The sequence below is a fragment of the Eschrichtius robustus genome, chromosome 10 (genome assembly GCF_028021215.1).
Source record: "Eschrichtius robustus isolate mEscRob2 chromosome 10, mEscRob2.pri, whole genome shotgun sequence".
In the NCBI taxonomy this organism is placed as follows: Eukaryota; Metazoa; Chordata; class Mammalia; order Artiodactyla; family Eschrichtiidae; genus Eschrichtius; species Eschrichtius robustus.
The window spans coordinates 27,668,993-27,684,162 of record NC_090833.1 but is presented as its reverse complement, the minus strand read 5'-3'; the positions used below and the strand labels follow the sequence as shown (position 1 = coordinate 27,684,162).

The following is a 15,170-nucleotide window of genomic DNA, read 5'->3' as shown; positions in this document are numbered from 1 at the left end:
AGACAGAACTGGATGAACAGGGAGGGGGCGCTAATCACCAGTCCCTCCTGTCAGGTTCCTTGCCTCCCTACCCTTTCTTTCTGCATCCCTCTTACTTCATATGGGCTGAGGGGGACCACAGTGAAAATTCTGCCAACCCTAAGATAGCCTGGAAAAATGAGGAAGGTTTCCTTCTTGCCACTGCTTGGTTGTCCTAATTGTTCAGAAAATAAGGTTTCAAACCTAAAACTTTTAAAAGACATATAAAATCTTAAAATGTAAACCACCCTTCCCCCCTTTTCTGTCTTTCCAGTGGTTGAAGCGTACATTAAATCACTCTTCAGTAACAAGCATTTAAAGAAAGGGAGAAATAATTAGAGGTTTAGGACTAGCTACTTTGACCATGAATTGGCATGTATTTCTGTATTATTCTTGAGGGAAAGATAGCTGAATTGTGGTAGACCAGAATGCAAATATACCCTCTCTTACCTAAACCCCTGATTCATAGGTATTAATAGTAGGAGAATTGCCTAGGTTATGTGGCATTCATCAGAAGCCAAAAATGTAGAAATGTTTTCCCCCTAATATTACTTTCAGCTTTAAATTAATGTCCCTTAATTCAAACACCGCGTTAAAATCTTCATTCCACTTTTACTTTTATTTTATGTCATTCGTTGCTTGCAGATTAATGGCAAAGCCCTCTGCCGTCTCCCAAAACACATCTTCTATGTGCATTGTTTTTCTGGTGCTTTGGACATTGTAGCATTTGATCTCTAAGAATGACGTTTTAAGTGGTTCAGAAAGTCCCCATGAGAGATGTGTGAATTGTTGCTCACAGGATAGTTAAATCTTTCAAGCATATCAGTACCTCTAAATCTGCTCTCTTTCGAAGTATGCATGGTAAGAGTTGACCCGTAATACCACCACCATCTTGTGTGTGTCCCTAAAGAAGTACCTGAGAAACTCCCTCCTAAAGTTTGGGGATTGGTAGAATTTACGATTGCTTATTTGTATTTGCTTGGTTTGATTCACATGTTATTCCCATAGATGAAAGTTCTGTTAACAGAGCGTCATAACTATTTTGCTGCATCTGTAGAAACACTGCTGTTGGAGTTCACTGTCTGTCTCCTTAATGGGATAGTTTAATATGGGTTTTTTTTTAAGTCTATAAAATAATGTTCAGAAAAATGAGGTTTAAATTTTTACTTTTGACAGGACATCACTAAACTAAACATAAGTACTTCCAGTTTTCCTCTTAGACTTTTTTTTTTGAGAGAGCCTCACTAGTTAAGGAAACTTTGAAGGTTTGTAAGGTCTTTCTATAAATCTTTGAAAATTATTTTAGAAAAATTTACCAAATGTGATGTAGAGGTTTAAGAAAGAGACATCTGGCCATCTGCTCGCTATCATACAGGAAAAACTTAGAGAAAATGGAGGAAAAAACCTGGACACTATAACAATATAGACTAGAGATGAATTCTCTGCATATCTCAAAGATGACCCAGAGGGAAGTGTGACTTTCAACAGTCACAGGAATTTCAGCCCCTGGAATTTAGGTCTGGGGGAGAAGGATTCTCAATCCATTTTGCTTTACTGCTGTTTGTGACCATCTGTGTATCTGTAACATCATTCATGATCTCCTTTTAATGGTAATTGTCTAAGATTATACTCTGTATGACTTTGTTTTCTAGGCTTCGGGAGCAAGTTCTGCTTGAACCTAGCCGACCGTTATGGAACCCATTGACATTCCAAAACAATATATACACATAACTATGTATTTGTGTGTGTGGGTGTGTGTATATATGTATATGTATGTGTGTATATATATGTATATGTATATACACACACACACATAATCAGCCAAAATCAGAGAACAGGAACAGGGATTTAATACCTTTTTTATGCTTATTTTTGTCAAACATGTACTCCTTTCATACGGGTGGCTTTTACAAGGCAACTGCCGTCATTTAATGTTTTCAATTGTAATTGTCTTAATGGAAATGTTAAGATTCATATCTGATTAACGTTTTTAATAACTTAGAGGAGATTTTAACTTTAGTTATTTAAATTAGGTAAAATTATTGTACCGAATTCTCTGTCTAAAGTTCATTCAGGGGTGATTTCCCTGATGTGTGCATAAAAATCAAGACCTTATTTTACTGATGCATAAGTCCTAGTGGGATGAGACTAGGCATATGCTTTCAGGTAAATAAGGAGTTACTCCATTCAGTTTTCCCCAATCAAAGAAGCCATGTCGTTTTCCTTTTAGAAACATACAAGTGGACCCAATATGGGAATTTTCGTAATAGCTCATGCATTTGTCAGCCAACATTAAAAAGTAACCAACTCCTCAGGTATTTGTAGTTTACCCTAATGCTTCTATAAGAGAGTAGGTAAAAAAGGAAAGGGTAGATAATCTTTCTTATGCAAACTTTTCTCTTATATTTTGTCTTTCTTTCATTTTGACGTCAGTAGCATCCTCCACACATTTGTGTGCCTGATTTGAAAGGAAGCTGGGGTACCCAGCAAGTTTAGCCTTTAAGTTTCTGTGTATAGGTTTGCAGACTAAGTAATGCTGGAAGGAATAAAAAAGGGAGAGAAACATGAAACACAAAGCATTGAAAATTCTGGTACCTGGGTTTCTGCTTCAGAGGAACTTCAGTGGCTTAGGGCTAAATAGCCATTTTATTCAAATGCTTGCTATAAAATCTGAAAACATACTGGCAGGTGCTCCTCTCCTTGACAATTCATTAAGTATCCAGAATTCTACAATGTTTAACTGAAGAATTGGTTAATGTTTTGATCCTCAAGTGTTGAACGTTCTTTGTGTTTGGGGATGGGTTTTGGGTTTTGGGGGGTTTTTTAATTCCTGAAGCTTACCAGATACGAATGGCTAATATTTCATTGTTCTGCTTATTGTAATGGTGAATGCTTTAAGAAAAAAAAGTGTAATTTGCTAAGAATAACTCATGATCTGTTTATGCGATAACTCCTTTTTGTTACAATTTTTTTAAAAAAAGCTATTTTTGTTAATGTAAAGTAAATATTTCAGAGCAGATTTTTTAAACTTATTGCACTAAATATAGGCTCTGTACAAAAAAAAAAAAAAAAAAAAAAGCCTCAGCATTTTATCTTTCCATGGAAGGAGAATCTTTTGAAAGAAAGCATTGCCTCCTACCAGAATTAGACAGTGAATTAGACCGGTATTATGGAAATGTGTACAATTAATGTCACTAGGGCTTAATAAGCAGCTGTTTGCTAATGTGCTTCCTTTCAAAGGGTTGGACCTTTAAATTTCTGCAAAAGGTAAATTGTATTTTTTTTTAAGTATCCATGTTCTTTACTCTAGCTAGGCTAAAATTTGCTAAATGCCTCGGTTTCTTTTCAAAGCTCATGTAATATTTCTGATTTTTCAGAATATTTGCAATAACAGTCCAGAATTTTTTTTTTTTTTTTTAAAGAAACAGGAGCTCACGTCTTGGCAAGATCATAGAAAACAATATTGTGAGAGTAGCTATTTTGAAACAGTTAATTCTCCAGAAGTTAACATTCTAACATGTGATGTCACTAAACGATATCATTGTACTCTTTTATATCATTTGAAATGGAATAAATATAATTACATAACTAACAATTATCCAAATAGGTGAGAGAGCAAATCATGTAAGAAAATTCAGACTACCTTCAGTTTCCTAGCCACACAGATTGTGGACATTAAGAAACATTGGGAAGTAAATTTAGGATTGGCAAAAGTATGGAAGATGGGTATCAGAACAGAAGACATTCATTACAGGAGCTACTTATCTTAGGAGGTGTCCCTCCAGAGTGACCTGGTGGAATTATTGAATTTGGAAATTAGCTTCTCCTCACTTGGACGTCCCGGCACCATGGACTCCTGCTGCTGCCTGTTCCCTATGCTCGCAATCTCAGCTGTTTGGAAGCCAACAGGAATGCTTTCTAATTATCATTTGCAACTAGAACTGTAATCAGAAAGAAATTTTGTATTTTTGTATAACTTGATTGTGTGCCATTTTATATAACAGGTCCTGTTTTACAAATAAATTTTGTTTTACTAACATTGTGTTTAGCAATTATGATCTATGTGTAACCATGTCATTTGAGTTCCAAATTAATTGCCAGGCTGTTTCCCCTAAGTGAATATGTGTGCCATATAGGTAGATATATGCAGATATGCATATATATTACACAGACACTCACAGAGAGATATTTGACTTACAGGCTATCACTCTCTCATGAGCTTCATTCGTTGATGCATTTCAGAGAGCCTCACAGAGGCTTTTAGCGATATTTGAATGTTTTGAGGCTATGTTCGGATAGACCTGCTGCCGCTGTCATTCTTCGTGAGCCGTTCTTCAGCTGGCTCTGGGCTGCCTTATTGCTGTTCGCTCACTGCCTCCATCTCTGCCCAAGTGAGAATAGATGAAGGACCAAAATTATCTGTGAAATGTGGTTACCTGAATACTTTTATCAACCAGTGACTCTGTGTGGTGGGTTCTGTCTCTTGTCTGCGGTGGATCTTCAAAATTGTGTTCAGGACGCCTACTTCCAGAGTTAAGTTAGCATCTGCAGTTGTCAGTGGTGATCACAGTGAGAAGAGAATCGTGATCGTTGCTGCCATTGGAAAATTAAGGTTCTGGTGCCTGATTTAGACTTTCTAGGCTCCTGCCTCAAGAGTAAGCTCTGCCGTATATGATATGCAAGGGAAAAGGTTATATTTCGGTATAAATCCAAGAGACCCATCTTCTGTGGGAGGCTTACCAGTACGTTAGGTAAACATTAGGAATTTAGCCAGAGCGCTGAGATTGTATAATCTCTGCACCGACGAGCACAGCTCAAAGCAGGCTCTTCCTTTAAACCATTTAATGCAATGTTTAATGTTTAAGGATCAAAGCTTTTATCCTATCCTATAGCATAAGTAAGTCCTAAGTTACTGCAATATAAGTAGCTTAACTGTGTGTTGGTCCCTAAACTTTTTGCATAATGGTTGAGGAGGGGGCATTCACTGAGTCTATTTAAAAATTAAGCTGGAAATAAGTTTTTCCTTTGTAGAGATGCTCCCTTACTCTAATTTTGTCTTTTTTTTTTCAGCCAAGTGCGTTAAGCTGCCAGTTCCCAATACCGCTGACCTCGGTATCTGCCAAGGGCTCCCTTATCTTCCCAGGGCAGTTTCAGGATTTCACCCCAGTAGGGGGTGGTGAGGAGATGACCCCTTTTATAGTGGTCCTGAGCCCCTTGAAACCTGAGTAATGCTCCTCTGCTCCACCCTCTCCCTTAAAATAGCTGCGGAAACTAACAGGCACCAAATATTTGTGAGGCCATGTTAGTGCCCTCAAGACCCCGACCATTTCCACCAAGCACCACTAATAGCTAATAAAGGCCATTTCAAGAGGGCTCCTGGCCTTCAAAGTAGAATTCTGGGGTCAGTTCTAAAACCAGAGCTGCCAATTATGGTGACCTGAACATTTTATCTTATTTTTCATCAGTAACCTCACTTGAATTTTTGGAGTTTCCAATAGCCTTTAACACAGCCTCTGAGAAGTTTCCTTCAGAAAGGTCTTTAAAAGTTTTCACCTTTCAGTAAGTTCTCTACTGCATTTTTACCGCTACTTAAAAAAACAAAAACAAAATCCTCAGAGACTGGAGGCTTATCAATGCACTTGCCACAGTTAATCTCTGTATTCTTTTCATATATTCCATCTGATAGATAAAAGTGCACTATAATGGCTTGCCTAGAGTTTTTAAGATGTGGTCTGTGAATATATATTGGAAAATTGTGGGTTCATAAGTAAATGCATAAAGCAAAGCTTTGTGTATTATATAATCACAGTGCAGAATGCCTTTTGCTTTAAATGCATATTCATGTATCTTTGTGTACTAAGGAATACATGTTAGCCCATTTGAAAAGTAGGCACTCTTCATATACAGTGGCTACTTTCAGAATAAGCTCATCTTTTTAATGACACATAGCCCAAATTGTGAAAAAGCAGGGTGCTTGAATGTGCCAAGAGAAAATATAAAGCTAGCAAACTTAGAAAACAAAATAAAAAGCTAAACATGTTGTACACACCGAAAATTTTTAAATAGCACACTTTCCCCCATTCACATTTCATAAATTTGAGTCAAATTCTTATTCTCCAAGTTTTAATTTAAGAGGAAATTTTTAATCCAAGATTTAAATCTTTGAAGATATCTTTCTTACAAAAAACTTCAGTGCAGCGTTTTTAAACTTGAGAATTTCTGTGGAAAACCTTTCTTTTCTATGGAAATATTATAGTACCTTTTCTTCCACCCCATCTCCTTGATTTTTATATGTGTAAAAAAAAGACAAATGATGCTTCCATTTCAGTATCACGTGAACAGCTATCACTTTTCTAAATTAAATGAGCAGGATTTAAGTTGGATATTTTTTAAAGGAATTCATTAGTAAATTTGTGGAAAAGATATGCAATTGTTAGAGACCCAAATATTAGGCTATTTTCTTCAGTTTTGATACTCAGTTTTACAATATAAATGATTTCCTGAGGAATAAACATTCTAGACCAGGGAATTCAGAATAGTAAGGCTTTCAGGTTACTCATGGTCTAGGCAAGATCTAGCTGAACATGAAAACGTTGTAATTTCCAAATGTTTCAGAAATCTTTCACTTTTATTTTCTAAGACCCGAATTTAGTATTTGATATTCAAAAGCAGGTTCTTAATCTTTTGAGGGGACCAAGGGCCCCTTTGAGAAGCTTATGAAAGCAATGAACTACCTTTCTCTCAAAGTCACATAGCCTACTTAGGAACATTTAAAATACTAATAGAATTTCGGGACCCTCAGACTGCCAGTCTCCACCCAGCCCCCAGCCCCTCAGGGCCTAAGGAACACAAGTCAGAGGCTGCTCTAAAGTTGGTTTGATAATGTGTTTTGAAATAAAGTAGTGATTAGGCCTCCACTGAAGATACTTTTAAGATGGTACTTACCAATTTCAGACCTGGAATCGTTTTTTTTTTAATTGAAGTATAGTTGATTTACAATGTTGTGTTAATTTCTGCTGTACAGTAAAGTGATTCAGTTATATATATATACTTTTTTAAAATATTCTTTTCCATTTTGGTTTATCATAGGATACTGAATATAGTGCTCTATATTCACTATAGTGAATATAGTGCTATACAGTAGGACCTTGTTGTCTGGAATCCTTTTTATAACTTGAAAACTTCTAGTACCAGCTTTGAAAATCAAAACCACACTAATCTGAATGAAAAACAGGACGTCAACACTGAATCTTCAAGACAGTAAGATTTCTCTCCTTGGAGGTGTGAGGTTGTATGTGTCCTACGATGAATTTTTGGCAAGGTACCAAATTATTTGCAATGGACAAGAAAATCCAAGAAGAAGTGAATAGGGAATCCCTGTAATTATCCATCTACCAAAACACTAGATTCTTTATTATTGTCACTCAGCTATGACATCTGTAGCATAGTGTTATCAGTTAGATCACTGTCTAAAAATATACCTCTGTCAACACGACCAAGAACATTTGAAGATGGTGATAAATTAGCAAATTTACCGTAGTCCATAGCTGACAAAAAACTTGTAGTGGAAAGTTGGAGGAGCAGATGCTGGGGGAACAAATTCAAAAGTTATTTTTTTCTCCTTCGTAAATCAGTGAGGCTTTCCTCCTGTTTTCCGGTCACCACTAGAGCAGCCTTGGACCACTGCCCATGGGACTGTGCCTCCACTCCCCCCCCCATCCACATCACCTTCTTTCTTTAGGGAGCATGTGGGTTTCTTCACATTTACACCTTACTATTAGGTAAGCTTGCTGCAACTATATGGAGGGTCCTCTGGGCCCTTGAAAAAGCAGGCAGACATCCTTAAAGGAATTTGAAGTTTTTTAAGATTTGATTCCAGGCGGTCATGACCTGTAGTCAGACATCAAACTATTACCTACATTTTCAAGCTGAAGAAAGCAGTGGAAATGTCTTAATTGGCTGGTGAAGAAAATAGAAAAGTCAGCTCTCCTCCCCACCCCCCAACCCCAGAAGAGCTCTATTGAACCTTCCACAGTAGCAAAGGGAGAGACCACAGGTGGAAGTTCCCATATTGGGTGGAAAAGGGCCTAAGTCCGGTGTAAGTATCTATATTTGATAATGTCTTTTTGTCATAGAAGTGTATGACCTAAAGGAAATGTCTTGACTTTCACATAGGAATCTGATCCACCCATCCCATCAGCTAGGAAATTAGTTTGAGTTAGTTATTTTTTTTTTTTTAACAGATGCAACTTTATTTATCTATTTATTTATTTAATTTTTTTTTTGGGTGTGTTGGGTCTTCGTTTCTGTGCGAGGGCTTTCTCTGGTTGTGGCAAGCGGGGGCCACTCTTCACTGCGGTGCACGGGCCACTCACTGTCGCGGCCTCTTGTTGCGGAGCACAGGCTCCAGACGCGCAGGCTCAGTAGTTGTGGCTCACGGGCCCAGTCGCTCCGCGGCATGTGGGATCTTCCCAGACCGGGGCTCGAACCCGTGTCCCCTGCATTGGCAGGCAGACTCTCAACCACTGCACCACCAGGGAAGCCCCAGTTATTTTTTGAGGAATAATGTGTTAAACCATTCTATGTGAGTAAAGTAAGCACTGAAAAGAAGACTTGAGGGACTTCCGTGGTGGTCCAGTGGTTAAGATTCCGCGCTTCCAACGCAGGGGACGTGTGGGTTCGATCCCTGGTCAGGAAACTAAGATCCCACATGCTGCACAGTGCGGCCAAAAAGAAAAAAAAAAGAAAAAAACAAAAAAAAAGACTTGAGGAATGAATGGACACAGGACTGGAGTGAACGTCCTACCAGCATCCTGCAGACCATTCTACCTGCCACTAGAAAGTGTGAGCACTTCCTTCATTTACCACATGGATCATTAAGACAGGATTCTTTTCAAAAATTGTATGCAGTGATTCATAGGAATGAAACAATACTAGGACAGCTTTGGGACTGATGATTGGAGACAGAGACTACTGAGTAAATTTTCCCCTTCCTCTGGGTTCTAGCAGTGTTCTCCCAGAACTTTTTGGCCCTCTTGTTTTGGCTAGTTTTGATTTTCAAAGACATCACGGGGGGGATGTTACCTTTCTTCTACTATATTGCCTTAGTGCTACTAGATTATGTTGCTGTTGAGGTTCTCTTGATTTTGTCCATCCTATAAAAGGGTACTGGGAGCTCCATAATGAAGTTTCAGTTACACTGTCTCAGAATATTCTTGACCATTGAATGCACTTCTCATAGATGTGGTACCCAGTGTAATAAATTCAGGAGGTTGTTAGCTGATCTGATTTGTTACAACTGACACAGGAGTGGGGAGAAAAGTGTAGAGGGCACCTAAAAAAATGACAGGTGCTCTGGGAAAACAACCAAAGACAAAAGCATATCTTTTGAAGACCTAAGGTCCAACTTTAGGTACTTTCTGGCACAGCCTTCCTGAACTCCTGAGTTTAGAATAGGCTCCTAGAATAAAGCAGCCAAGTTTGAAAGATCAGTCATTGCAGAGGGACCTGCTCTTTGTCTCTCAGGCTCTGAGCCTAACATCCCATCCAGTCAGATCCCATCCAGTGTATGGGGTGATTTGAACAGAAAATGCCCATCAATGTGTTTCGACATCTCACTGCTGTGAAATCCAGCATGAGAAGTATGTTGTGGTGCCACATATTTCTCAATCTGAGGCCTTTTTTGTCTTTTTGGTTTTGCTTTGTTTTACTATTTGCATCCTATTTCACAGTGTCAAAATGAATTTTGTATCATGTCCAGTCTTTGTCCATTACAAACTATAGGATCATGGTTAAGCCTTCCATGAATTCCCTGGTTTGGGATCTTTTACCTTAGCATTATCTTGAGCTTTTTCCTTATTATTATTTCTTTATTACAGTGTCACTACACTGTATTCAGGTGGGGAAACAAACATGTAGGTGCTTGAACATGCCCCGCAGACATGGTCATAGCCCTGTAGTATTTGTGACTGTCATTGACACAGTGCAGACTTTACAGAGTGTTGTGCTCTCAGAGGACTTTAAAAATATGTATATTAAGCAATTAACTTTCTGGAGTTATCAAATCTGGCTGGGAAATTAACTTCCAAGAGCTCTGAATTGGATGGAATTCCATCTGGCTTCAGAGTACAATGAGCCTATATGAAATGGAGCTTTGAAATGTTTTCCTTGTGCAGAAATATGAACTAGAAAAAAAAGTACTGATCTAATGCTAAGTTTTCTGTGTACTGACTCAGTTTCCAGAATTATAACGAAAACTGTATTTTAGTCTAACAAATGTATAGAATTTTTTTATGTGATAAATAAAATTTTATAGGAAAGAATGTCATTGTCTACTGTGTCGTAGCACTTTCCCATGCCCAGGGTGGTGATGAATAGTGTAGGGGAGGGAAAATAATTGTCCCCCCTACCCTTCTGAGTTCTTAGCTGAGACTCTGTAATAGAAGACACATTAACAAGGGAAAAACACACAGAAGTTTATTAACATGTATACCTCAGGTATACATGTGAGATACCCAGGAAAAATGAGTAACTCCTCAAAGTGGCTTAGAATTCAGATTTAAATACCATCTTAATAGGGAAAGGGGAGAGAGGATGTAGGCCTCTTAGGGGAGAGTAAATGATTTTTAGGAAAGATGAATGGACCCTTAGAGGAATAGCTGGGCGGCATGATAGCTTATGGCAAAGTGTGTCTGGGTGTGGTGTCGACTTCTAGGCTCTTCCTCTGTGATAAGAGTCAATCTCCCCTGGTTGATGATACTCCTGAGAAGGGGATTTATGACATTTGAGTTCTTTTTGGAGAATCTGTCCAGGGAGATAAGGAGAGTTCAGAGAATACCTCACCCACATTTGCTGGTTTTCAAGTGCCTTCAGCTCGCAGTAATACAACAATGCGGCATTTTTTTGAGGTGGCATGTCCTGAACTCCTGCAGTCATATTTGGGGGTGGCGTATTCTGCTGTGCTGCAATAGAAAGTGATTGTGGGCAACACCTTGTTTTCAGATTAGGTCAATATGCTGCAAGGGTGCCCTGGAATTGGCCAGCTGTTTCTTTCCAGCATCTCTCAGCATGTTCTAGGATCCCTGAAGTATGAAACATAAATGTACTAAATAAAACCTAATTTCCGAAGTACAAAGTTCATCCACTGCCCAGCCAGGCTTCCTAGCTGGAGTCTGAGTCACTCTGTGAATGCTAAGGCTGCAACTGAATTCAATCATCAGGCAGAGAGGAAAAGCCTGTTAGATAACGTTTACCATGGAAATCACTCGTGCTTGGTACAGTGCCCTGCACATAAACTGAAGCCTGGATCTGTGCTAAGTTGGTGAGCTGGTGGAACTGTGGTGTGCCATAATTTAGGCAGTAAATTATGGAAAAATCAAGCTTGTTGATTTTTCAACAAGCTTGAGAAGTTTGGAAAAATCAAGCTTGTTTAAAACTAATCCTATTTTAAATGATATTGGGGACTAAGAAAGGGGTGTTCTTAAGTGGAAGACCTTTTGCAATACCAATAAATCTCTCCCAATTTGTTTTTTAATTTTGGATTTTTCTTGAGAGGCTGCTGTACAGACTGCTTTTCATTAGCAAATGTGAGTAATGCCCAGATCATACCCCTAGTTATTTATCTGTAACTTGCTTGCCAAAAGAAGTTGTTAGAGAACATTTGTGAGGAGTCCTCAGACACTACAGGTGTTTGAGATACTAAAGAATATTAACCAATCTGGACTGTTAATTCTTTTTGGAGGTGTGGTCCTGATGCAAATGTACACAATTCCTTGTTCCATAGACCACCTAGTGATTAAAGAGCCTGTGAAAAGCCTCACATCTCCTAAAAGGTACCCAGATATTCTTTTTCTGTTTGGCTATGAAAAGTATAATCTGTATTCAATCTCAAATTTTAGACAGTAAAGAAAAATCCAGAGGGTCTCTTTTAAGAGGCATACTGCTTGTGAACTTTAGGATAATATCTAAGTTGTGATTGAAATTTCAGCTTCAGATAGTACTCAAAGCTCCTAGAGGTGTCGAAAGTTTCAGAAAGAAGCCAGCGTCCTAATGAGGCCCTCTGGCCTCCTATTTTTGACCAGGTGTTGTGGAACTAACCCACAAGGCCAGACCTCTTCACATTATTGTTAATTTTTTTCAGTTGTTGCAAGTAGCAGTGAAGGTAAGGAATACTTTGTGCCTTTAATTTGATATTGTGCCTCCTTTACTGTCCAAATCCTGAGAAAAATAATTTTAGAAGATATACCTAGGTTACATACTGGAGTCCAGAAAAAGCAAAGCTAAGCTATTAGACCACTTCCTGGGCTTATCAGCAATTTCAATAGAAGTCTTAGAGCTCTCTAGGTAGTTATAAGCTCCCTGGCCAGTTATGTCAGACCAGAGAGGCAACAGTGAGGAATTGCCTTCAAGGCAAAACAAAAGGGCTTTCAGTCAACCAAACTCATACTATAACCTCACACTTGGAGACAGGATATTAGGGGTTTGTGTTTGGTCTATTCTCTCTGCCAGAAGGGATTCTCCCAACTTACAACAAGAAACAATTTTAACACAAAAATTTAAAAAAAAAAATTTTTTTTTAAAGCAGGCATGTGAAAATTGAGAAAAGGAGATTAACTGTATAAGAAGGCTGCACATAAAACTAAACTCCGAGTTTTCTGTCAGTCCCGCGAAGAGGAAATCAAGAAAGGTACATAGTTTTATTTATTTTTTTTTTAACATCTTTATTGGAGTATAATTGCTTTACAATGGTGCGTTAGTTTCTGCTTTATAACAAAGTGAATCAGCTATACATATACATATATCCCCATATCTCTTCCCTCTTGCGTCTCCCTCCCTCCCACCCTCCCTATCCCACCCCTCTAGGTGGTCACAAAGCACCGAGCTGATCTCCCTGAGCGATGTGGCTGCTTCCCACTAGCTAGCTATTTTACATTTGGTAGTGTATATATGTCCATGCCGCTCTCTCACTTTGTCCCAGCTTACCCTTCCCCCTCCCCATGTCCTCAAGTCCATTCTCTAGTAGGTCTGTGTCTTTATTCCCGTCCTGCCCCTAGGTTCTTCATGACCTTTTTTTTTTTTTTAGATTCCATATATACGTGTTAGCATACGGTATTTGTTTTTCTCTTTCTGACTTCACTCTGTATGACAGGCTCTAGGTCCATCCACCTTACTACAAATAACTCAATTTTGTTCCTTTTTAATGGCTGAGTAATATTCCATTGTATATATGTGCCACATCTTCTTTATCCATTCATCTGTCGGTGGACACTTAGGTTGCTTCCATGTCCTGGCTATTGTAAATAGTGCTGCAATGAACATTGTGGTACATGACTCTTTTTGAATTATGGTTTTCTCAGGGTGTATGCCCAGTGGTGGGATTGCTGGGTCATATGGTAGTTCTATTTTTAGTTTTTTAAGGAACCTCCATACTGTTCTCCATAGTGGCTGTATCAATTTACATTCCCACCAACAGTGCAAGAGGGTTCCCTTTTCTCCACACCCTGTCCAGCATTTATTGTTTCTAGATTTTTTGATGATGGCCATTCTGACTGGTGTGAGGTGATATCGCATTGTAGTTTTGATTTGCATTTCTCTAATGATTAATGATGTTGAGCATTCTTTCATGTGTTTGTTGGCAATCTGTATATCTTCTTTGGAGAAATGTCTATTTAGGTCTTCTGCCCATTTTTGGATTGGGTTGTTTATTTTTGGTACATAGCTTTAAATGCCTAATAAAAGGAAACATTAAATAGGACTTCTGCAGGAGGGTCTGGGCAGGCATTAAAAGTGTTGTAATCTTTAATGACTTGAAATAATGTCTACAATATAGTCAGTGAAAAAGGGGATAAAGCAGTATTTATAGCATGATCTCATTTATGTAAAAATCAATATTTTTATACATTTTTAAATGACTGAAGGTATAATACATGCTCTCTTAACCAAGTCTGTGGGCACTGGTAGCTGATCGGTTAATTGAAAAATTTGGTTAAGGAGGAGAATCTTTATAAATGAAATGTTTTTTAAAACTACAACAAGTAAATAATCATTGGCCAAACTTTGGCATAGTTATTAGTTCTACTTATGACTCTTTGAGTCCTCTGAAGTTGTCTGTTGTCTTTTTTTTTTTTTTTTTTTTGGCAGCATTAAACATACCAATAATGTAACCACCAAAAAATGTAAAAATGTGAAATACTGGTTTCTTTAAAATGGATCAAGAATTTAGAGAAGCTAAATAATGAAGCAAGCTGAGTATAGACTCCTAGATTTTTATTTCTTTCCAATGTTTATAATTCTCATGTACACATAATTTGCGTAATATTTTTAGTATCTTATATTTATAGAGTCTTTCCAAAGCATTCAACTTACTTTTCTTAGAAATTACTCTCTTCATACTCATTGTTTTTATCAATATACATAATATTTAAATAATCATACCATTTGAATAACCACTGCACCTGGCATAACATGTTGGAATAAACACACCTGACTCTTGCTAAGCACAGTCCCGCTGATGCTGAGAACAGTGCATAGGCCGCCCTCCTGGACCATTCAGCCTGCTATGGACATCAGCCAGCACATTCTACCGAGGACTAGAGGTGTCAGTTAATCTGGCAAGATGGTTAAGTGGAAGTCAGCTACCACTCTTGTTACATCAAAATGATAATTATCGTTATCTCTGGGACATGGCATTAGGGTAATTTAATTTTTTCTTTGCTTATCTGTATGTTTAAAATATTCCTGTATTGTTCTTTTTTTTTTTTTTTGAAGTAAGCTCTATAGTTTTTTAGCATGAAAAAATATAGTTAAGTTAAAAAGCAAATATCCAGGTACGTATAATAAGATGACAGCAACTAAACCCGAGTGATAATAGGCCAATAGGGTAGAAGAGAATTTCCCCAAAACAAATTCTATTATTTATAAGAATTGAATAAGAGCTAAGGCTACACCTCAAAATGAATAAGAAAGGAAAGAATTCATTTAATAAACAGTGTTTAGGACAATTGGCTTTCAGTTTGAAAACAAATCTAAGTCAAATCCAAATGGAATAAGGAATTCTTTTTTTTAATTGGACAGAGGAAAGAGTGGGAAGAACTTAATAAATGTAGAAGAATTGAGGTGGGAGAGGGGGAAACATCAAGCTGGTGGAAGTTGGT

At 37.9% G+C, this 15,170-nt stretch overlaps 1 protein-coding gene across 2 annotated transcripts in view; it reads left to right on the top strand.

Annotated features, from left to right (window-relative positions):
* The window catches only part of SLC44A1 (solute carrier family 44 member 1), a 214,737-nt gene that overhangs the window by 156,017 nt on the left and 43,550 nt on the right, over nt 1-15,170 (top strand). Inside the window, exon 16 of one of the 2 annotated variants that reach the window (XM_068552738.1) lies at nt 1,671-4,073. The exons of the other annotated variant lie outside the window; for it this stretch is intronic. Coding sequence (XP_068408839.1) covers nt 1,671-1,694 — 24 coding nt within the window. The 3' untranslated portion in view covers nt 1,695-4,073. Of the gene's footprint in view, nt 1-1,670; nt 4,074-15,170 lie in introns of those variants that run through there. 2 annotated transcript variants of the gene reach the window in all.